The sequence below is a fragment of the Octopus bimaculoides genome, chromosome 4 (genome assembly GCF_001194135.2).
Source record: "Octopus bimaculoides isolate UCB-OBI-ISO-001 chromosome 4, ASM119413v2, whole genome shotgun sequence".
Classification (NCBI taxonomy): Eukaryota; Metazoa; Mollusca; class Cephalopoda; order Octopoda; family Octopodidae; genus Octopus; species Octopus bimaculoides.
This window is the reverse complement of record NC_068984.1, coordinates 34,148,078-34,172,164: the sequence shown is the minus strand read 5'-3', so window position 1 is coordinate 34,172,164 and position 24,087 is coordinate 34,148,078. Positions and strand designations below refer to the sequence as shown.

General features: G+C 36.0%; 1 protein-coding gene across 1 annotated transcript in view; it reads left to right on the top strand.

Annotated features, from left to right (window-relative positions):
* The window catches only part of LOC106875874 (opioid-binding protein/cell adhesion molecule homolog), a 574,302-nt gene that overhangs the window by 526,950 nt on the left and 23,265 nt on the right, over positions 1 to 24,087 (top strand). Inside the window, exon 7 of the mRNA XM_052967625.1 lies at positions 1,749 to 2,036. Coding sequence (XP_052823585.1) covers positions 1,749 to 2,036 — 288 coding nt within the window. The remainder of the gene's footprint in view (positions 1 to 1,748; positions 2,037 to 24,087) is intronic.

Here is a 24,087-nt window from a genome sequence, read left to right as displayed (position 1 = left end):
TATATATATATATATATATGTATATATATACACACACATATACAAAGAGAGAGTGACTGCTGGATGGATTAATATAAAAATTCATTCTCCTAGAATTACATAGGCTTGAGTTCCATATATTCTACAGGAACATAACAGATCAGTCCATTAGAAGATAAATTTTAGCTTGAAAACACTCATTGGCTAAAAACTCTTTACTGAACTCCTCTCAACAAGATTCTTCACAAGTTTTTAAATTGCTTGTTACCCATTCATTCAAAGTTATTTATCCATCACCCACATTCTATATTATTGTGTGCTTGCCTACCATCTTTCTCTCCCCCACTCTGCTTCTCTCTTTGGCAGGTAAAAAGCATCCACTACACTCTTGGAGTGGTTGGTATTAAGAAGGGCATATAGCTGTAGAAATAATGCCAACTCAGATTGGAACCTAGTGCTGCTCTCCAGCTTGTCAGTTTTCAGTCAAAACCATCCAAGCTATGCCAGCATAGATAATGGATATTAAATGATGATGATGATGATGATGAAGATGATGATATATATGTATATGTATGTATGTATGTATGATTGACTAATAGGCCGCTGGTGATGATGCTACACACCATACTAATCATGTCTGTCGGGCATGTGGAAGGGAGTGTGATTCAGCAGGAGGACTTAAACAACACACAAAGGTACATGGAGCCCAATTACAACGACAGCCAGCTATTGACAGTAAAGGTTTTGGATGCCAACTCTGTGCAAGACATTGTAGATCTTTGGCTGGGCTAAAAAGTCACATTCGATCACAGCACTGTTAAGTTAAGCTTCGTGCAATGGCCATACTCGATAACGAGGGGGCAGCCATCATCATGTATGTATGTATGTATGTATGTATGTATGTGTGTATGTATGTATACACACACATGTATAATCATCAGCAGCAGCATCATTTTTCATTTTTATTTATATATACTTTTCATGATGATAAAGGTTGGATTGGGCCATAGTCTGAGGCACTGGTAATTGAGAGCTTCTACTGTCCCCATTGATTAATGCTCGTATGTTATTTGACTTGGCTTTTATGACTGAATGTCCTTCCTAAAGTTTACAGAGTTTACTGAGTACCATTTTTTGCATTACCAGCACAAGAGTGTTTGTCTTACTCATCAATTACTCTTGAGGGAACATGTTTTGTTGGCTTTTCTCTGTAACAACAATACACAATGAATGGAACCTTGTACAGGGAGCCACATAGAGAATATATTGTGAGTTATAAGTAGACCAGAAGAAAATGGTGAGAGAGGAAGTATCAAGACTAGAAGTGTGTGAGTGGGAGCAAGTGTATAAGTGCCACGAGTACTCAATAACCTAGAGTGTGTACATTAGCTTAGATGAATAAAGAGAGGATAAGAAGAGAGAGCAATGATATCAGAAGGGTCAGGACAGCCAAATGAAGGTATGACGCAGTAGTATGATGTAAGTGGTAATGTTATTTAGAGTAGTGTCTGATACAGGCAACTGCAGAGATGGATAAGTGATGGGATACAGTAAGAGTAGGAGATGTGAAGCAATGCAAGTGGCACTGAGGTGGGGAGAGAGTGGGGACAAAGAGATGGATTAGACGAAAAGAAATATAGAAGCATGAAGATAATCTGATAAAAATATGTTTATATGCATACAAGGCTATACAAAGTCATATGATTGTAACATTGCAACCAAATGAAATTCCTACTTTAATCTTTTTTTCATTTCCTTTCTTTTCACAGTCCCTCCTGAAGTCCGAGTTCGTAATAAAAGAATGGGACAAGAAATTGGCAAAATGACAATACTTGAGTGTACAGTAACAGCAAGTCCACTCGGTGCAACACACTGGGAAAAGAATTCTAACAGAATAGAAAATTCATGGAAGTATCGTGCAGAAGCATATAATGAAGATGAGCACACTATAACTTTAAGCCTGAGGATACGGGCAGTAGAGATATCAGACTTTGGAGAATATACATGTGTTGCTTCTAATCATCTCGGAAGTGACCAGGAGAAAATGATTCTATATGGTGAGTTAAAGCAACATTTTCTTTACTGTACACAATATGCATGCAATCTTAAGTTACTCACACTTTCTCTGTCTGTCTGTCTGTCTGTCTGTCTGTCTCTCACTCTCTCTCTCTCTCACTCTCTCTCTCTCTCTCTCTCTCTCTCTTTCTCTCTCTCTCTTTCTCTCTCTCACTCTCCCTCTCTTTCTCTCTCTCTCTCTTGCACACACACACATATACATACACTCACACATGCACACATGCACAGAGTTGAATGTAAGAGAGTCTCTATGTACTTAGACAACTTGAAAGAAATAACAACCAAATCTTCCTCGAATTACACTTGCCTAAAGAAAGATATATTGGAAGATGTGGTCTCTTGTATAACCCCCCATTACAAAGAAAAAAAAACTCCCTGAGATGGTAATGACTTGAATATCTTTGATTGTAGATCTATTTGATTTAAGCTAACATACCAGGAGCTAATAAACAGTTATTTCATCAATAAATTGTGACTGAATGAGATGTTGTGTCACCACTGTAGCCTTTATGCAACTTATTTCAGCATTCTTTTTTTAGGTTACGAAATAAAGGTTGACACAAATAAACAACATACACACAAATAAAAAGAGAATGAGATTCTAAGGGTGTTTTATGTACCAATAGAAATAGCAACCAACTAGAAATAGCAACCAACTAGAAATAGCAACCAACTAGAAATAACAGTCTGCAAACACATCCTGCAATTTGAAATTTGCAATGGACAAAAGGGCTAAGGTAATGCTGGACATATTCCTAAAAAAACAGGAGGGTCACGGCTGGAATGCCTTTGATAATAAGTCTGCACAGTCCTGGAAAACCTAAAATGTTGTGTGAGCAGCAATAATTTAGTCAGGCAAAAATAAATTATTATTCAAAGAATGACTATATCTACTTTAAGAAATTATTATTTCTTATATTTAATTGTTTATGTTATGATTTTATTTACTCCATGTACCCAGACCTTGTGGACACCCTGTAGAATTTGCAAAGCAGAATGGAACCAAAATGCTCTGAGATTCAGGCTGTGTTATGTGCTTTCCACTCTTGCTGTTGCAAGAGTTTATCATTATCTTTCACCTGTTGCTAGGGGAGTAGTTTGAATTATATACCCACTTCACAAATTTTAAACACCTGAAACTCTATAGTATTATTACAAGACCTTAGATCTCCTCCCCAAACATAAAACTATTTGAACATTAGGTGCAGGAGTGGCTGTGTGGTAAGTAGCTTGTTACCAACCATATGGTTCCGGGTTCAGTCCCACTACATGGCACCTTGGGCAAGTGTCTTCTACTATAGCTTTGGGCTGACCAAAGCCTTGTGAGTGGATTTGGTAGACGGAAACTGAAAGAAGACCGTCGTATATATGTGTATATATATATATATATATATATATATATATGTATGTGTGTTTGTGTGTCTGTGTTTGTCCCCCCCCCCATCGCTTGACAACCGATGCTGGTGTGTTTATGTCCCCGTTACTTAGCGGTTCGGCAAAAAGAGACCGATAGAATAAGTACTAGGCTTACAAAGAATAAGTCCCAGGGTCAATTTTCTCGGCTAAAGGCAGTGCTCCAGCATGGCCACAGTCAAATGACTGAAACAAGTAAAAGAGTAAAAGAGTAAAGAGTAAATTTTGAGTTTTTCTAAACATGTACTGTCAACTCTTGATAGAGTACAAAATCAAATGTGTATTTTACTTGATGATGAACTTGTTTGTTCTCTCCAGCTGCTGTCCTTGATGGAATATTGTAAGCCTAGCCCTGTTCTGTCGTTATCTCATCCTATAGGCTCACCAGCCAGGGAATTTCCAGTTCATGTACCCTCTCTCATGCATCTCGCACACCACCCCTCACACTTCAAATCATCTTTACTGCCACCTATTTCCTCTCTGCCTTCCCCTACAACTGATATCCATGATTGACTATGATTCCACTCATATTCATCATTTCCCTCTATCTTCATCTCAATCCTTCTGCCACTCACCTCTCTTTCTCCCATGAACTTACTTACCCACCCATATCACTTCTCTTTTATTCCTCTTCCTGTAACTTGAGAACATGCTTTGATACATCTTCACCATCATCAGTTTTCTTTTCCATCTAGTTAATCCCATAACTCATCTACAATAAGATATCTGTCCCCTTTCTCTGTTATACTTCAACCATTCATCACTTGGCATAAAGCCTCTTCCCTCATTTGAGCATTGTTGCCTTGCCAGTACTATGCGAAAAGCATCCAGTACTCTCTGTAAAGTGGTTGGTGACAGGAAGGGCATCCAGCCACAGACATAGGAGCTTGGTACAGTCCTCTTATTCCCCAGTTTCTGTCAAACCATCCAACCCATACCAGCATGGAAAACACATGCTAAATGATAATTCTTTATCAAGGAAAGATTTACCACTATCTGTTGATCATGATTCATGATGATGAGAAAGAAGACTATTTGTCTTGTATGTTTACCTGAGCCGTAGGTGATTAGGTGGCTGACCTGTTTCCTGAAGTTAATGTTGCAAATACATCATTTGTATCACAGAACTCTAAGAGCTCGAACCTTTTTCAGTTCATGTATCATAGCCATAGCCTCTATGTACATTGGAATAGCTATCATAGTGTTGCCCAATATGTCCATTAAAGTCACAAGCCATGATAATGATATGTAAAATCAATATACATGTATATATCCATATGTGAATGTATGAGTGTATACCTGCATCTATACACATATATGTATATTTAATGCCTATTTTTGTATATACATTCATGCACATAAGGATATACACACACAGATACACATATAGACATATATATATGTGTGTGTGCTTGTATATAGGCATATATATATACGTATATATATATATATATATATACATATATATATATATATGTATATATATATATATATATACACACACATATATATTTATGTATACATGCATACGCATACTTATATATGTGTGTGTGTGTGCGTGTGTGTGTGCGTGTGTGTGTGTGTATCCTTATACATGTGGGTATTAGTCTCTCTCTTAGATTTAAAGTCTCAGATGTTGCTTTTATACTCTTTGATTAGGTACCTTTTAGGTAATTTCTTGCTATTTGATTGAACACATTCAATTCTAGTTGGGAAAGCTCTTTTCTTATATTTGTATTAACTGGCCAGTCTTTCAGGTCAATGTTTCGTACTTGTACCAACATATCATCTCAAATCACTTGTCGGACATTAAAGAGAATTTGGTATTCATTTGTTCATTCAGCCATGGTTTGAAATTCAAATAAACTGTCATTGACCATGGGAGAATGATTCTGGTAGCCTACTTTCAACTTTCAGAGATGCTGTCTAATTCTATATTACTGGTGGTATACATGTTGTTATTGTACTGTGTATTGCTGTTTGGTGTTTTGCTCAGGGCAAGATGTTTTTATCTGTGTTAAATCCAAAGCATCGTATAAATTGTTTAGAACAATTTATTAAGAACAGAGTCTCAACAAAAATACATGCAGTTCAATATACATGAAATTTATAGGATATAATGTATCTTACTCCAAATTTCTGCAAAATGTCAGTAGCAAAAATTAAATAGCAAACATTTAGAAATTTAAACTAAATTTAAACACCATCATCATCATCATTTAAAGACTGCACTTGGCTAGTTCTACTGTCTGCTTTGTCATGATTTCTATGACTGGATGCCCTTCCGAATGCCAAACTCTTTAAGGAGATTTTACTGGGTGCATTTTAATTGGTACCAGCAGAAGCAACATCTCACAAGATAAGTCCCCCTCAATTGAGTGGTGACTGGCATTAAGGGAGGTAGTTTTGTGTCAGATGATGAGAGGTTAGTGTATAATAGGGAGATATCTGGTCACCCCAGAGAGAAAGAGAAAATGTAGCAAGAGAGAGAAGATGATGAAGAAGATGTGTTCAAGTTACAGTGGATGGTGAGTCAAGTAGTACAGGGGATTGGATTGAGTGAGTGGGCAGGTAAGTTTACAAGAATGCAAAAGAAGGTTGAAAAATGGATTGAAAAGAAGATTCTTTTTAAATCAAATGTTGACAGTGCAACATAGCAAATATAGAAGGAAAAAAAGCATTGGTTTAATCTATATATTTGTACAAATTGTCCAATTTGGATACTGAAGTGAAATACTACCAAGATTTGAAAAAACAACTTACAATTCATGAGCTCAGTTAATAAAGAATTTTTTCTTTTGTTTTCAGTTTTTTTTTCTTTTCTTTTTCCATTAGGCACCCACAATACTTCTACTTTATTTCATTACACTTTCAGTTTAACAGTTTAGCTTCCCATTTATTTTTGGCTGCTTGTTGACTCATGAAATAACTAGCAGGAAAGCAATGTGAAAAGACAACACAACTTGAATGCCAACATAATGAAAGTTCTTTAAGCTTGAGTGAAAGCTTTCATAACTAGAATATAATGAAAAGAGATAAGAAAATAAATGAAATATCCACAATGCTTAAAAATAAAAAAAAAAGGGAAAGAAATAAACACATTAGTAAGTACATGATGCATATTTTAAAGTGTTTACAATTTGAATGAAGTTCAGTTAAAACTGTTAGTGCAAAGGAAACAAAAAAATGTCATCAGTCACTCTGGCATGTATACTGACATAATCTCTCCTAAATTATTAATTAATTTTCAATTCAAGAGTTTTCTGTAAATGAGGATCCTCATTATTTTAAAGGAAACATGATCACTTAATAGTTGATTTTCACTTTTCCACTTCATTAAATCAGCAAACAGAAAACTAGTCAAAATATGTACTTTCTTCTCTGCCCATCAAGTAGGAGAAAAAAAAACTGCCTATTAAGAGAAAGAGTGTAGGGTAGAGGAGAGGTGATGAGGGGGAAACACCCTTAAATGATATCATTATTGAAAGGATGTAGCTCTCGGTGAAGTTATTGAAGAGTGCAAACACACAATATTACACACTAATTATTGATTATCACAGGTTTCACATGATCATCATACTCTTTTCTAGGTACAGAGATGAAGAGAGATGATCAATTACAGCCACACTTCTTGCAAAAAATAAAAATGTGTAGTTAAAACAAAGAATGAAATCAAAAACCAAGATTGATAAATTGAGGAATTGTGTTCAAGAGAGAAATTACATTCAAATTTTTGAACTCTACCCATGAATGAATTTTTGTTTCCATTTAAGTAGGATCATCACACCATTATTATCATCACCGTTATAATTTATCAACGATTTTGCATCCTGGCATGAGTTGGATGGGTTGACAAGAGCTGATAAGTCAGAGCACTGTGCTGTGGCTCTGCTGTCCGCTTTGGCATAGTTTTTATGGTTGGATGCTCTTCTTAACTCCAAACATTTAATATATGCAGTGGGTGCATTTTATATGGCACCAGCACCAATGGGGTCATGGCACATAAAAAGCACCCATTACTCTCTTGGAGTGGTTGGTGTTAGGAAGGGCATCCAGTAGTAGAAACCATGCCATATCAGACAGGAACCTGGTGCAGCTCTCTGGTTTACCAGTCCCAGTCAAGCTGTCTAACCCAGCTGGAAAGCAGACACCAAAGGATGATGATGATGATGATGATGAGGACGATGACGATGACAAATACCTCTCAACTGGGAAGTAGAGTAGTATTGAGATAGATGGCTTTGTGCCAGTTGATGAGAGGATGAAAAGGTATATTAGAGGGATAGAGATAGGTGTTTTGCTGCAGAGATGACATGACTACTGCTGTTGGAAAAGAGAGAAACAGAGAGTTAGGGGAAAAGATAAACAGAAAGAGAGATGGTGGTGGGAGTATGTCGTGGTATATCCTCAGGATAGAGTGGGGAGTGAATATAAATGGTACAGAGGATTGGACTGGGTGATTGGATAGGGGAGATAGAAGGGGCAGTTTCATAAGAGTGTGAGGAGAGATAGTTAGAGATGGCATAAAGGTGGCTGCAGCAAGTAATGGGGAAATATAGTAGTGGCCCAGTGGGGCTATGGTAGATATGTGAAGGCACTGATGGTGATAGCAGACAATAGAGCTTTTAAGGGTAGAGTATAACAGAGGGGAGAGAACAATGGCTGAAGACACAGAAAGGAGATGATTGGTGGTAATTGTGAGCTGGAAAGTTAACGAGAAATGGAAGTGGTTCCAATGGTGGGGAAGGAAAGTGACCAAAAAGGAAGGGATATAGTATGTGCCTATTCTGCTTTCAGATGATTACAGCAGCTGTGTAGTCTCATTATTAGAGAAATGATGAGTATTAGGAGTTGAGACGTGGAGGAAATGCTTGGCAGGGTAGAAAGATTAGTGGCAGTAGCAGGGACTTGCACATATAAGCATAACCATGGTGGTTTCAGGATATTATTTCTGCTGTGGTGAATGAGTTTTCTCAAGTACCACAAAACGTCAATAATCTTAGTCCTTTGTCATCTCCTCTATAAGGCTCAGCATCCGGAGATTGGCTTTTAATAATTCATCCCATGTCTTCCCAGATTTTCCTTTTCCATAAGTTCCATCCACTTTAAATGATTGACATATCTTTATGCAATTGTCCTCATCCTTATGCATCATATGACTAAACCAGTGCAGTCTTCTCTCTCGCATATTACAACTAATTCTTCTCGTCTAAATTTTCTCTCAATACACAAGCACATTGCATATTCATCAGAGCACACTAGCTTCATTCTGTTCTAGTTTACATATGACCTTACATGATACACATTGAAAAACAAATTACACAAATATCCAGTTATTCCATTAAGATAAACCTCATTGTTTTGGAGGAAGGTTTCCACCTGCTATTACCACCTATTTCCAATATTGCTAGGTAACATACAAAATGAAAACTATCTTCCAATAAATTAATGGTAAGTATATAGCATAGCATATGCACTTAGAATTTAGTATTATTACAACTTGTCACTTCCAGCAGATGAACATTAATAAAATTGATTACATTTAGAAACCTTATTCATCTTTTCATCTCCAAACAACAACCTTATTTAATTTATCCCAAACTACTAACAATCTATCACTCTAGAATGTTCTTCTTATCCCTATTTCCTTATATTTTACTCATGTTTAACCTGCCATAAACAACAACAGTCTCAATAGAACAAAAGCAAAATAATAGTACTACATACTTATTCCTTAAATGTAACATAAGAATATATAAATCATCATCATCATTGTTTAACGTCCGTTTTCCATACTGGCATGGGTTGGACGGTTCGACTGGGGTCTGGGAAGCCAGGATGCTGCACCAGACTCCAGTCTGATCTGGCAGTATTTCTACACCTGGATGCCCTTCTTAATGCCAACCACTCCAAGAGTGTAGTGAATGCATTTTTTACATGCCACCAGCAAAGGCACCAGAGAGGGCTGGCATCGACTATAATTGGATGGTACTTTTTATATGCTGCCGGCACGGGGAGCACAACTACAATTTCCATTTGATTGTGATTTGATTTGATTTTGATTTTGATGTACTTGACACAATAGGTCTTCTCAAGCATGGCATAATAAGTAAATATATAAAGCAATTATATTTGAATTTTAGAACTCATTGCTGAGTCTGGATGATGAAGTTGTGTCCATAGCCTTCGTTGGTTCTGCTAGACAAGTGAGATTGACATCCTTAATGTTTCTTTAGAGCCTTTATAAACCAACACCTGCAAGGAAGATATGAATATGGAAGGAATTCCAGAGGACTGACATTCTGTAAAGGAAAGGCTGGATGTAGAAATAGAATAAAGCTTGGAGTGTTTGAACATTAAAATGGTGATCAGTGGAGGTGAGGCAAAAGGAATAGGAAGAGGAATGCTTGAATGGAGATGAATGAGCACAGCAAATTCTGAGGAGCAGAGGCCATAATAATATCAGTGGCTAAAGTAAGACAGAGAGAGGTTTTTGAAAGTGTGTGTGAAAGGGATCATTATGATAGTCAGTTGGGTGGCCATTTTCTGGATATGGTCTAGAATGTCTGCAATTTCAGCAACAGCAGCATGTTCCAGGTAAGAAAACAATATTCCATAGGGAACTTTACCTGAGATGTCTAGGATATCAATAATTGTTGGGGCAGAAATAACAGAACTAAACAATGTGACACTTTTTAATAATCATCATCATTTAACATCCACTTTTCCTTGCTTACATGGCTTAGACAGAATTTATTGAGGTAGATGTTCTATGGCTGGATGCGCTTTCTTTTGCTCGACCCTTACCTGTTTCCAGGTAGCATAATATTTTTCCATGACCAGACATGTTTTTATGTAGACTGGAAACAAATGACACGTCTTGCATCACAGTGACATCCATTTACAACTATCACACTATGTCAACGCAAGAAAACAGTAATACTCCCCCCCCCCACACACACACACACAACAGTCTTCTTTCAGTTCCAACCAACCAAATCAGTTTGCAAGGCTTCGAACAGCTTGGAGCTATAATAGATAAACACCTGATCTAGGAGCCAAGTACTGTGACTAAATCCCAAACAATGTTGTTAGGAAGCAAATTCCTTACCATGCAGTCACATCTGCACCTAGCTACACTTCAAACTGCATAATGGAAATCAATATCAAATGAAATGAGCTTTGGTTTTCAATTTATTTGAAATTACAATAATCATCATTGCCACAACATTTTTCATCATTAATAATATATTCTATGTATATGTTGACGATGAATCAGCAGAATTGATAGAGTTTCAGGCTGTAATGCTTCACAGTATTTTTTCTTTTTTTCTCACTTATAGATTAATGATCTGAAATCCTATTAGGGTGAATGTTGACTTTTTTCTTGCTCAGGTTTATAATCTAAATACTGCCAATATAATTATATCTATGTAATTAACTAAACACATTACCCTAACACAGTACTATCTATAATAATTCATCAATTAAAATTTGATCCCATCAATATAAACTTAAAAAAATTTTTTTTAAAACACTTGTTATAAGATGCAGGCATAGCTGTGTGATAAGAAATTTGTTTCACGGCAATATGGTTTTAGGTTCAGTCCCACTGTGAGGCACATTGGGCAAGTGTCTTCTACTGTAGCTTAAGGCTTACCAAAGTCTTATGAGTGGATTTCAGAGGCAGAAATGGCAAGACATCCACCATCCACCATGTATATATATATATATATATATATATATATATATATATATATATATACATCATCATCATTATCATTGGCCAGGATGAAGATTTTTGGACCATGCCTGCATTTTAGAAAATTCCAAGGCTGAAAGGAAACAATCATTTACCTTCATGGTCCTTTGGTGACCTCAAGATAGCAGGGCGGCTGAAGATCATTGGCCAATGGCAAAGGGAGATAATCACCTAGGGTTTTATCCTTAAAAATGAGGCTTCCATATTTTAAAAAGGTCTCAGGCCAGCAGTGTTTGGGTTGTGAAGATATGTCTTAGGGCTAAACCCCTTATGAATGAGAAACCCCATAAATAAGCTTACCTCTCTATAATATTAACTGGTCTACATCTTAGAGTATGCTTCTCCTCTGGATTTATGTATTTCTACAAATGATGTATATCACCGAGGCGATGACTACGGACCGAGACCTTTGGAAATGGGCTGTGCGTGAGAAGACCCGGCAAGCCAAGTAAGATCGTTGCCAGTGCCCCTGGACTGGTTCTTGTGCGGGTGGCACATGAGATGCACCATTTTGAGCGTGGCCGTTGCCAGTACCGCCTGACTGGCTCCTGTAGGATTTTCGAGCGAGATCGTTGCCAGTGCCCCTGGACTGGCTTGTGCGGGTGGCACATAAAAGACACCATTTCGAGCGTGGCCGTTTTCGTGCGGGTGACACGTAAAAGCACCCACTACACTCTCTGAGTGGTTGGCGTTAGGAAGGGCATCCAGCTGTAGAAACTCTGCCAAATCAGACTGGAGCCTGGTGTTGCCATCCGGTTTCACCAGTCCTCAGTCAAATCGTCCAACCCATGCTAGCATGGAAAGCGGACGTTAAACGATGATGATGATGATGATGATATATATATGTAGATAGATAGATATTTGTGCATGTGTGCATGTCTTTGAGTCTGTGTTTCTTCCCCACCACCAGTGGTGATGCTGCATTTATGCTCCTGCAACTTAGCAGTTTGACAAAAGAAGCAAAAGTGCCAGGCTTTAAAAAAATAAGTATTGAGGTCAAATTTTTTGAAAAAAATATTTCAAGATGGTGTCCAAGCATAGCCGCAGTCTAATGACTGAAACATGTAAAAGATAAAAGATAACAAAACTGTCAGGTTTTTATCAATATAAACCCAAGTTGTGAAACTTGTTGTTATGGATTCTGAACTTCCAAGAATATGAAGTCTTCTGCAAAGACAGTATTCTTTCCAATATACCTAAAACATGTTTTTCATGATAAAATGTCTCCCATTTGTGAATGAGAGCAATGAACTCTAAGCTACTCAGACTCATGAAAGATACAGTGCAGGTATCATTAATATCTGAGCTTGCATCTCTCTGTTACTGCAAAAAGTATTGGAGTAAAGAGAATGATGATGGAGGTGGAGGATTTGGAACTTAAATTTACAAAACCATAAGCTTAATGCTTGCTCCATGTTATTTCAGAGACTTGCTGCTAATATGTTCCTTCCATCATATTTTAAAATAATCCTTGCACCAAAATCTTCAATCTGAGGAAATCATTAATCGAACTAATGGATAATCCTAGCAAGCAGCTTACAAAGCACTCATATTACAAAAATCAGAGAGACTGAGAGAAAAAACAGAAGTGAAAAGCGGGATACATATATATATATATATATATATATATATATATGTATGTATGTATGTATGTATGTATGTATGTATGTATGTATGTATGTATGTATGTATGTATGTATGCACGTATGTATGCATGTATGTATGTATGTATATACACGCACGCAGAGGGGGAGAAGGTGAAAGAAAGAAGAAGAATGCTTTCACTAAAAACAAAGAAGATGAAATCAAGGAGCAAGTTCAGTAGAGATGGTGTTTCAGTTATTTGAATACAATAGAGGAAATTACCTTTTTTTCTCTCTCTTTTGTTTTTTTGATAAATAGAAACTGAAATATTGTTGTTGTCGATGATGATAACAAAAACAAAAAACACACACACACACACACAATAACAACAGTAATAGTAGCAACAATAACAAGAACTATGATAACAACCATGATCAAATGTGAGATTACAATATGAAGAAAACAAACAACAATGTAAAATAAAATTCAAAAATTTAAGAAAAAAAGAAGCAAGAAGGAAAATGTAATATGTGAGAGCTTAAAATTTATGAACACTAGAGTGAACTAGTAGAATTTTTATATTTGCTATATTTATTTACTTGCTTGTTACTCCTTCACACTCAATGCATCTTCCTGTACCCATTTCCACCCAATCTCTTAGATATGTTCTCAGACACAGAAGCATTATTATTATTATTGTAGTAGTAGTAGTAGTAGCAGCAGCAGCAGCAGCAGCAGCAGTAGTAGTAGTAGTAGTAGTAGTAGTAGTAGTAGTAGTAGTAGTAGTAGTAGTAGTGGTGGTAGTGGTTGTGTGGTCCTAAAAGTAGCTATGCCATTCTCCATGAGAGCTACTTTCCAAAATTCATTGATTGAATTTGACAAGGTAATTTTTAAATCAATAGCTACTTCATATATGTAAGGCTGTCAGAAATGAAAAGAGATAACGAGGACGGGGAGGGAAAAGGAGGGAGAGGGAGGAAATAAGGACGGAAGGAAGGAAGGAAGGAAGGAAGGAAGGAAGGATGGAAGGAAAAAAAAAAAACCAAAATACACATTTTTTTTTTTCTAAAACAGCAGCAATTGCCCTCTCCTGAATACTCCTACCACCAAAACATTATTAATATTAAAATTATTATTATTGTTAATAATAATAATAATAATAATAATAAAAATAATAATAATAATAATAATAATAATAATAATAATAATAATAATGATGATGATGATGATGATGATAATAATTTAAAAAATTATAAAGATAAACAAATGGTACAATGTTTTAGAATTGAGGAAAATCAGATTAGACATTTCAGAGCAGATATTAACTCCAATCCAAATAGAGACGTTTTTGGAGATGCTAACTTTATCTAATTGGTGAAGTAGCTAGGTTTAGTGACTTTACAAACTTGTGTGTTAGTGATAGCATTGAGACTTTTGAATTGAAGAGACAGACACAACAAAAACAACTAAAACTTTGATGGAGCAGGAAACTAACAACAGTCTATAATAATTGTGTCTTTGATTATGGTAAAAGAGTTTTGCTTATAGTAATAGAATCTCTCTCATATTATTCAGTGAGAAAGCTTATAAATGTTACCATGTCTTGCTAGTTACAGCAGCCATATCTTCCTCAAATCTCATGCTATCATATTAAAAGAGATAGAATATATTGTGGCAGTGTGGTAAGAAGTTTGCTTCCTAACCACATGGTCCCAGGTTCAGTGTTACTGCATGGTACCTTGGGCAAGTGTCTTCTACTATAGCCTCAGGCTGATCAAGACTATGTGAGTGAATCTAGTAGATGGAAACTGAAAGAAGCCTGTCATATATCTATATTTGAATGTATATCTACGTGCATGTGTGTTTGTGCTTGTGTTTGTCCCCCACCACCATTTGACAACTGGTCTTTGTGTGTTTATGTCCATATAACTTAGCAGTTTGACTTAAGAGACTGGTAGAATAAGTATCGGGCTTATAAAGAAAATAAGTACTAGGGTCAATTAGTTCAAATAAAATCCTTCAAGGTAGCACTCCAGCATGGCCACAGTCTAATGACTGAAGCAAGGTAAAAGTTAAGGAAGAGCTACAATAAATAAATAAGATGCTAATGCATTTGAACACAAGTCTGCTGAAACTAAACAGCAACTCAATAAATATTGTCTTTCCAACCAGTCCATATTGAAATAAACAAGACTCTTTCTAAGATTAGAACTTCCAGTGCATCCATGATTACATAGAAGTATTGTTGGATGCATTTGTAACATATTTCCCCATGAAAGTAAAATGATGAAATGATAACGAGAAATTCCAACATTTTTGCACAATTTGATTTCCCTAACAAGAAGATAATTTCATTCCTTTTCTCCCTTTCCATTTGCTTCTTTGGAGGAACGTATCGGACTATGGAAAGCAAAGATTAAGGTAGTAATTGAAGGAAGCTTTGAATAAACTCATCGCATTGAGTACTTTGTGTTCTTATTTATAAATTCAAACATCATATGTGCAGGGTGCAAGGTGTGACTGTGTGATAAGAAGCTTGCTTCCCAACCACATGGTTCCAGGTTCAGACCCACTGTGTGGCAACTTGGACAAGTGTCTTCTACTATAGCCACAGGCTGACCAAAGTTTCATGAGTGGATTTGATAGATTGAAATTGAAAGAAGTCCATTATATGTGTGTGTGTGCGTGTGTGTGTGTGTGAGTGTGAGTGTGTGTGTGTGTGTGTGTGTGTGTGTGTGTCTTTGTATTTTTGTTAGTCCCCACTACTGCTTGACAAATGATGTTGGTCTGTTTATGTCCCTGTGACTTAGATGTTTAGCAAAAAGAGACCAATAGAATAAGTGCCAGAGGCTTAAAAACAAAATAAATGCTTGGTTTGATTCAATCGACTAATAGTTCTTCGTGGCAGTGCCCCAGCATAGCCGCAGTCTGTGGCCTGAAGGAGGTAAAAGATTAAAGATAAAAGGTATATGATTGTGTATGCACACACAGAAATGTATGTATAAGTCAAACAATTAAGATGAGTTGGCATCTGAGGCGAGGAGTAATAAATAAATAATGCATGAAGTCAGACAAAGCAAAACACATGATTGAAAAAGTGTAGAAATATGAAGTAAAACAACAACAATGGAGGAAGTATGCAATGAATATATATATATGCTAATGAAAAGAAACCAAAAATAAATATAATGTTTTGGGGTTATGCATTCATCAAAGAGAAGGACAAGAAAAAGAAAGAGTAGAAAACAAGTGATATAGAATTTATCACATCTGTTTGCATGTTGTATATAAATACACTCACACTGAAATATATTTACACACATGCAAGCACACATGCATATGTATCATCATCATTTAACATTCATTGTCCATGCTAGCATGGGTGAGACAGTTTGACAGGAGCTCGAAAGCTGGGGAGCTGCACCAGACTCTAGTCTGATTCAGTATGGTTTCTCTAGATGGATGCCCTTCCTAACTCCAGCCACTTTATAGAGTGTGCTGGCTGTTTTTACTTGGCACCAGACAGATGTTTTTACATGGTGCTGCACTGGTGCTTTTACTTGGTACTGTGACGAGTGCTTTTCACCACTAGAGGGACCAGTCTTAACATTTCTGCAGTGGAGTATGGATCTTCTTGAGTGCAGCAAGGTACTGGGAATCTTGGTACTTTGTTTTCTCACCTGGAATGTTCAGATCTTGAAGTCATTCTTGAGTACTTCATCAATGTCTTCCTAGGTCTCCCACGCCTATGTGTTCCATGAGAGATCGACACTTCTTTATAGAGCTGTTAGCATCCATCCACATCACATGCTCAAACCAGTGCTGTCTTCACTCTTGGACACAGCAACTAATTCCTCTTATGCCTAACTTATCTCTCAAAACAATAGCACTCTGTCAAACATGTATACTTACATTACACATCCAGTAGAGCATGAAAGCCTCATTGTTTTCTAACCTTTGCATGTCCTCTACATTCTGGGCTCACATCTCACTACCATGTAGAATTGCTGTCTGTTTACATGCATCACACAATCTTCCTTTCACTCAGAGAGAGAAAACTTTTATGGTCAAGAGAGTGTTATGATGTGGTATTTTCCACAGTTAAAAGGTGTGGCTGTAGCTGTTGTATATATCCTAGTAGCCACAATATTTTCTTGGTATCAGATACAGTGTATCTCTTTATACTGGAATAACAATACACCACTTCGTCTATCATGCTAAGGCTGATAGCTTTGCAAGACACTGAATTTGAACCATCTACTTTGACTGTGACTTGAACTCAAGTATAACATGTAACTGACACTTAACTCCAACTGACAACTCATACAGCAACTCTACAACAACTGATACATGACTCCCCATACTGGTTGAGGTCATCTCTCTTTATAGGTGCTTCTCTTATCACATGTCCAGTGGGAGGGATGTACCATTTCCACTACAACACAGAGGTAATAGTTCAATGAATTTCCTCTAACCTATTCTTATTCTAGCTGTCACACTATCCATGCATTCTCCCCCACTACTAATTTGGTCCCCTAGATAACAGAAATTATCTACTACCTCTCTCTCTATATATATATATATTTGTGTATTAAAGCTACCATTGGTTTCATGTGAAGAAAAATATCTCATATCTTAACAATTTTTAAAACTGGTTACATGGAAGAATGGTGTTCATCTCCATTTCATCCAAAATGGAAATGAACACCATTCCTCCATCTGATCGACTAGAAAAATCATTAAGATATTAAGATATTTTTCTTAACATGAAACTCATAGTAAATGAAATTTTAGCCACCATTTTTAATCCAGCTACATTAGATAGATAGATAGATAGATAGATAGATAGATAGATAGATAGATAGATAGATTGATTGATTGATAGATGGATGGATGGATGGATGGATGGATGGATAAGCAGAGTAAGGATAGAACTAAACACTGAAATATTTTTAGCCCCCTGATCTACTTCCCATATCTTTGCAATGCCCTTCCACCTTACAAAGTAGAGACTAGTCACCTTCATGTAATATATGTGCAATTCTCAGAAATGATATATTGTGCGTTGTGTGTATGTCCTGGTACTTGCTTGTATATCATCTCCATAAATCATTCCTAAATTCTCTGCTATTATGGGAATTGTTTTTGTTTTTAATCCCCTGCTACTATCTGAATATCATTATTTTATGTCTCTATATTTGGATTGTTGCTTCATTTCTATTTCAGATATACTGTCTTCTGTTCTGTAACAAGTGATTTCTTGGTTAGGTGACATTCTTTTTTATTCCTGTCTGATGATCTTTGTCAATTAAATCTGAAGATTTGGCTTAATCAAAATGTGTGAGAATCAGTATATCCCAAAGTAAAGTTATCTTGTCGTTTTATGAGATCACTTGTATTCTACCTCTTTGCTGAACAAATTCTGCAATACAAGTGTTGCTTTTACAGCATGAAACATTTAACTCTGTTATGTCTGCTAAATACTCCACCTTGATTAAGACTCAGCAACAATTAATTGGTTCTTCAAAACCTCATATTCTGCTGTTATGATGTATACTCTTTATAACTTTATATTTCGTGATCGTTGCCAGAGCAGCTGACTGGCTTCCATGCCGGTGGCTTGTGAAAAAAACATTCAAGCAAGGTTGTTGCCAGTGCCACTGGACTGGCGCCTGTGCAGGTGGCACGTAAAAAAAAAAAACACCATTGGAGCATGACCATTGCCAGTACCACCTGACTGACCCTCGTGCCAGTGGCACGTAAAAGCACCCACTACACTCTCGGAGTGGTTGCCATTAGGAATGGCATCCAGCTGTAGACTCTCTGCGAGATTAGATTTGAGCCTGGTGAAGCCATCTGGTTAGCCAGTCCTCAGTCAAATCGTCCAACCGATGCTGACATGGAAAGCGGACGTTAAACAATAAAGATGATGATTTGAGAAAAAGCTTCTAGAAAGATTGCTTATATATCAAGATATTATCTATTAAAAATACATTGATCCAAGGTTTGAATCAAACAAATTTTCTCTGTTCACTTCTGCTTCTTACATGGTTCCTTTATTGTATGTTTTACTTATCAATATCATGGAAAAATAATGTTAGTCTTATTTCTAATTTAGTTTTCTTAATAGTCTGCTGTTATTTTTTCATTGCACTGTTACATGAAATTCTGTTTCCTGTTATTTGTTCATGTTCTGTGGCTATTATATTAATTTTTCTTTATTCTTGATAAATTTACTTTCAAAATAGCTATTTTATAATAATAATCTTGTAAGAGAAAACCCTCTACCCATTGTATTTATATTACGGTGTGGTAAGAAGCTTACTTCCTAAACACATGGTTCTGGGTTCAGTCCCACTGCGTAACACATTAGGCAAGTGCCTTCTACTATAGCCTCGGGCCAACTAAAGCCTTGTGAGTAGATTTGGTAGATGGAAACTGGAAGAAATTTGTTGTGTGTATGTATTTATACACACACACACACACACACATATATATATATATGTGTATATATATTTATGTGTGTGTGTCTTTGTGTCTGTGTTTGTCCACCCCACCATCACTTGCCAGCTGATGCTGGTTGTTGGTGTGTTTATGTCCCTGAAACTTAGCAGTTCAGCAAAAGAGATTGATATACTAAGTACTAGGCTTACAAAGAATAAGTCCTGGAGTCGATTTGTTTGACTAAAGGTGTTGCTCCAGCATGACCACAGTCAAATGACTGAAACATGTAAAAGAGTAAAAGAATGTTTCTGAGTCAGTTGTGAGTAATATCTTCTAAAAATGATCCTTTGCTGCCCCTACTAATCCTTCAATTGAAAAAAGACTTCTGGTTATAGCTGAATCCTCTAAAGAATTGATCTTTATTACATTATTTTGGGGCATTTAACTCAGTAGGAGTATTACTCGTTATGTGCTTTTGGGGAATATTCCCCACTAAACTTCTCTCTCATTTACTTAAGATGTTTGCATTTGCTTGCATTTTGTGCTAATTTACTCATAGTTTATACTTCAATGCACCAGTCAAAAGCCAAAATTCCAGTCAAAGGAATAGTCAAAAGCCTTTCTTGAGAATCAATCAATACCATGGTCACGCACTTCATTTTCTTCCTTCAGTTTTCATTTTTAACTGTGTTTATCATTAGCCCATCTAATAATTAATATAAGATTTTGTAGCACCTTTCCTATTGGTTTTTGATGGTAAGTGGGTTTATATATTTAATTATTTTTTTCATATTTTATCATAATTGTAATCTGGATGTTAAGCTGTTAAGACTTCGCTTATAATAAATGGACAGTTTATGTATCTTGTTATTTTCTTGCAGGAGTAAAGGTTCACTTTTCTTCAGTTTAAGAGATGGATTAAAATGATTTTACTCCTTAGTAAACCATTCAACTATTCAATTATTATGCTGTTTCACACTTTTGCAGTAAATTATTACATATTTTAGCAGGTATTTTGTAGATACCCTCCAAATATTTTAGCCAGGAATTTAGTGCTTTCTCATTTCCAAGTGCTTTCATGTTTTTCATATACCATAGTAACTTCAGTCTTTATATCCTATTTTTGTTAATTTCTCTCCTGTGGCAATCCATCTACTCTTCAAAGCCCGCTGGCCAAATCTTCTTCTCTTGGTATTAGTGCTACATTAGTTTTATTTTTACCACATTGCTTGTAAAGTTGTTTTGGTGTGGAGATTACTGTTTGTTTTGCTCAAAGAAGCAGTATCAAATTTCTTATTGATGTCTCATAAATTACAGAATGAATCTAGTGGTAAAGTATTAACAAATGTCTTTCAATTCAGTAAAGTCAATCTAGAGATGTTAGAAATATGAAGACAATGCACAGATACAATTTCCTGCTTAGCAGACAAGCAAGTGATAAAAACTTATACATAATAAGAAGAAATAGAGGCAAAACTGTCAGAAGTGTGTAAAATATATTGAATTAAATAAAAGTTGAAGCAGCATGTAATATGCCAATGACTAGGTGTGAACTGGTTAGAATTACATTAAAGAAAGTGATCAATAAAGAATACTGATATATTGAAAGAGATGTAGAAGATATTATGCTAAGTATAGGAAATGGATAGAGATTTTTGCAAAAGAGAACCAGACTGATTGAGGAAAAGATGAATGGTGAAAGAAACGAAATCTGTTGGTCTCTGAAAATTAAACTGCAAAGATGCTCTGAAGAATGAAGTAAAGTATTTAACAGCCTGATAAAAATAAGCCATGTATAGCCAAACTGTAACAAAGACTACAGGATGACTTGTTCCATGATTAATGTTCATGAATATAAGTTAGAAATTACAACATAATAGATTAAAAAGATGGAAATGATAACAGTGTCTCTTTTATTTTATTTTTGATCTTTGAAACTGTGAAGTCGGCTTCCCCAACTCTGCCCACTACTTTTTCTTGCTAAACTTATTAAAACTTCCCGATCATCCTTATGCGTTGATAATGTCAAAAAGGCTTCAGCATGACCTTTTCTTGTAAATACAGACCTTAGAGAAGATCCCTTTCTCAGCTAGGAAACTACTTTTTTTAATATATATATACTTCTTAAGTTATAAAACCAGTAAATTTAAAAAGCTAATTCAGTTTATAAAATTTGTTTAGTATCACAGAAATGGAATTTTATTTCTCATATTCTAAATGGCTAAATAGTTTCCATCAACAGCAGATACAAAATTATCAATCTTATAGACTGATCTTGCTGTTTTTGATAATGTTAATTTTGATATTTATTGGATATTTTTCTGGATAATCAGACCCGTGATTAGAGACATTCTAAACATAATTATCTTATCTCTATAGATTTAGGACTGCACTTTTTTATGTTGGCACTCCGTCGCTTACAACATCGAGGGTTCCAGTTGATCCAATCAACGGAACAGCCTGCTCGTGAAATTAATGTGCAAGTGGCTGAGCACTCCACAGACACGTGTACCCTTAACGTAGTTCTCGGGGATATTCAGCGTGACACAGTGTGACAAGGCTGACCCTTTGAATTACAGGCACAACGGAAACAGGAAGTAAGAGTGAGAGAAAGTTGTGGTGAAAGAGTACAGCAGGGTTCACCACAATCCCCTGCCAGAGCCTCGTGGAGCTTTAGGTGTTTTTGCTCAATAGACACTCACAATGCCCGGTCTGGGAATCGAAACCACGATCCTATGACTGCTAGTCCACTGCCCTAACCACTGGGCCATTGCGCCTCCACACTTTTTTATAAGTCAGTATGATAAGATGTGATCGAAATTTAGCTGCTGTTTCTAGTTGATACACGCGATAACACATCAGATACAGGCTTGTTTGATTAGATATTTTTTAGAATTTCTGTGGATTCAACTTTGAAACATTACCATTCTTTTCTAAATGTGAGACCACATCTAGTTACTAGTGATATGTTCTCAGTTTCCTTCAATATCTCAAGTGATGTGTCACAAAGTTCACTTTAGGTTGATGCAATTCATCATACATTATTGTTCAGCATATAATATCTTTGAAAAGATTGGCTCTCAATCTGTAACTTATTGAAACAACTCAGACAATTTTCTCTCCATTCATCCTCTTTAAAAACTGATATGTTATGTATGATGCATTTGAATGAAATAAAAAGGATGGATTCTAAAATGCTTAAACTCAATATATCAATAGCTGAAAATTATATTTTCTGATTATTATTTACTCTAAGATGTGCAATTGCGAACACGTGCACACATGCGCGCACACACACACACACACACACACACACACACACACACACACACACACACACACACACACATTTTTATATCTAGCTCCACAATATGAAAAAAATGTTTGCACACAAGTTTTTTCAAGATGAATTTTTCAATGTGACATCTGAGAGATGGATATTGGAATGGATATACACGTTATAAAGAAAAAGAACATTTTCGCAAAAGCAAATTTCAGCACACACCTACACCAAAAGATCAGTGAGACATTATTTTTGTTATATCTTTAGAAATTAAATCTTTACCCCTATGAAACTATATGGTTTAGTGGTCAGGGTGTTGCTTTCACAAATATTGTGGTTTCAGTTTTTGGACTGGGTGATGCCTTGTGTTCTTATCTGATATTGCTCAGTGATGTCTTGTATTCTTCATTTCATATTGCTCTGCAAATGCTTTGACACCTAAAATGAAGTATACTGTGCACTTGTTTCAGGCAATTTGATGGAGGCAGTGAGCTGATGTGTAGCTCTTACTCTTTACTTGTTTGAGTCATTTTACTGTGGCCATGCTGGAGCACCGCCTTTAGTCGAGCAAATCGACCCCAGGATTTATTCGTTGTAAGCCTAGTACTTATTCGATCAGCCTCTTTTGACAAACCGCGAAGTTACGGGGATGTAAACACACCAGCATCGATTGTCAAGCGATGTTTGGGGGACAAACACAGACACACAAACATACACATGCACATACATATATATATATATATACATATATATGACGGGCTTCTTTCAGTTTCCGTCTACCAAATCCACTCAAAAGGCTTTGGTTGGCCCGAGGCTATAGTACAAGACACTTGCCCAACGTTCCACACAGTGGAACTGAACCCAGAATCATGTGGTCCATAAGCATACTACTTACCACACAGCCACTCCTACGCCTAGCATAAACATTTGATCACTATAAGCAAATCATTTGTTCGGGTTTGTTCAGCAAGAAATTGCAAAACCATCTTCCTTGGACTACAAAATACCCATTACACCCATGAATAAAAACATATATTTTGTCCATTATATAGGCAGAATATAGTGTTATCCTGTTACATATCCTACTGAACTGAAGTTCAGAGAAGTAATTCAATGTTTCCTTTTAGAATAATGCCATAATTAGCGAACCTATTAAGAAATGTATAAATGATAGAAAATTTAAGTAATAATAGTAATGATAATAATAATAATAATAATAATAATAATAATAATAATAATAATAATAATAATAAAAATACGTTGGGAAAAATAAGTGTGGTCATTTAGGTTGTACAAGAGGTCATAAATCTATGCCTGGTGGTGCATTTGAACATAGATTTAAAACATCATAAGCCAAATATGTTAAACTCTTAACTACATTATGGCAATATTTAGTTATTGCTTTACTGGCTTATTTGGTTATTTTCAAACTTTTATATAGGTATAGCTGCTTCCTCAATAATAAAATATATCTATTTGTTACAAACTATATTCTGCACAAATTAAAAGAAAAAATAGAAAGAATAAAGAATTACAATATGCATAT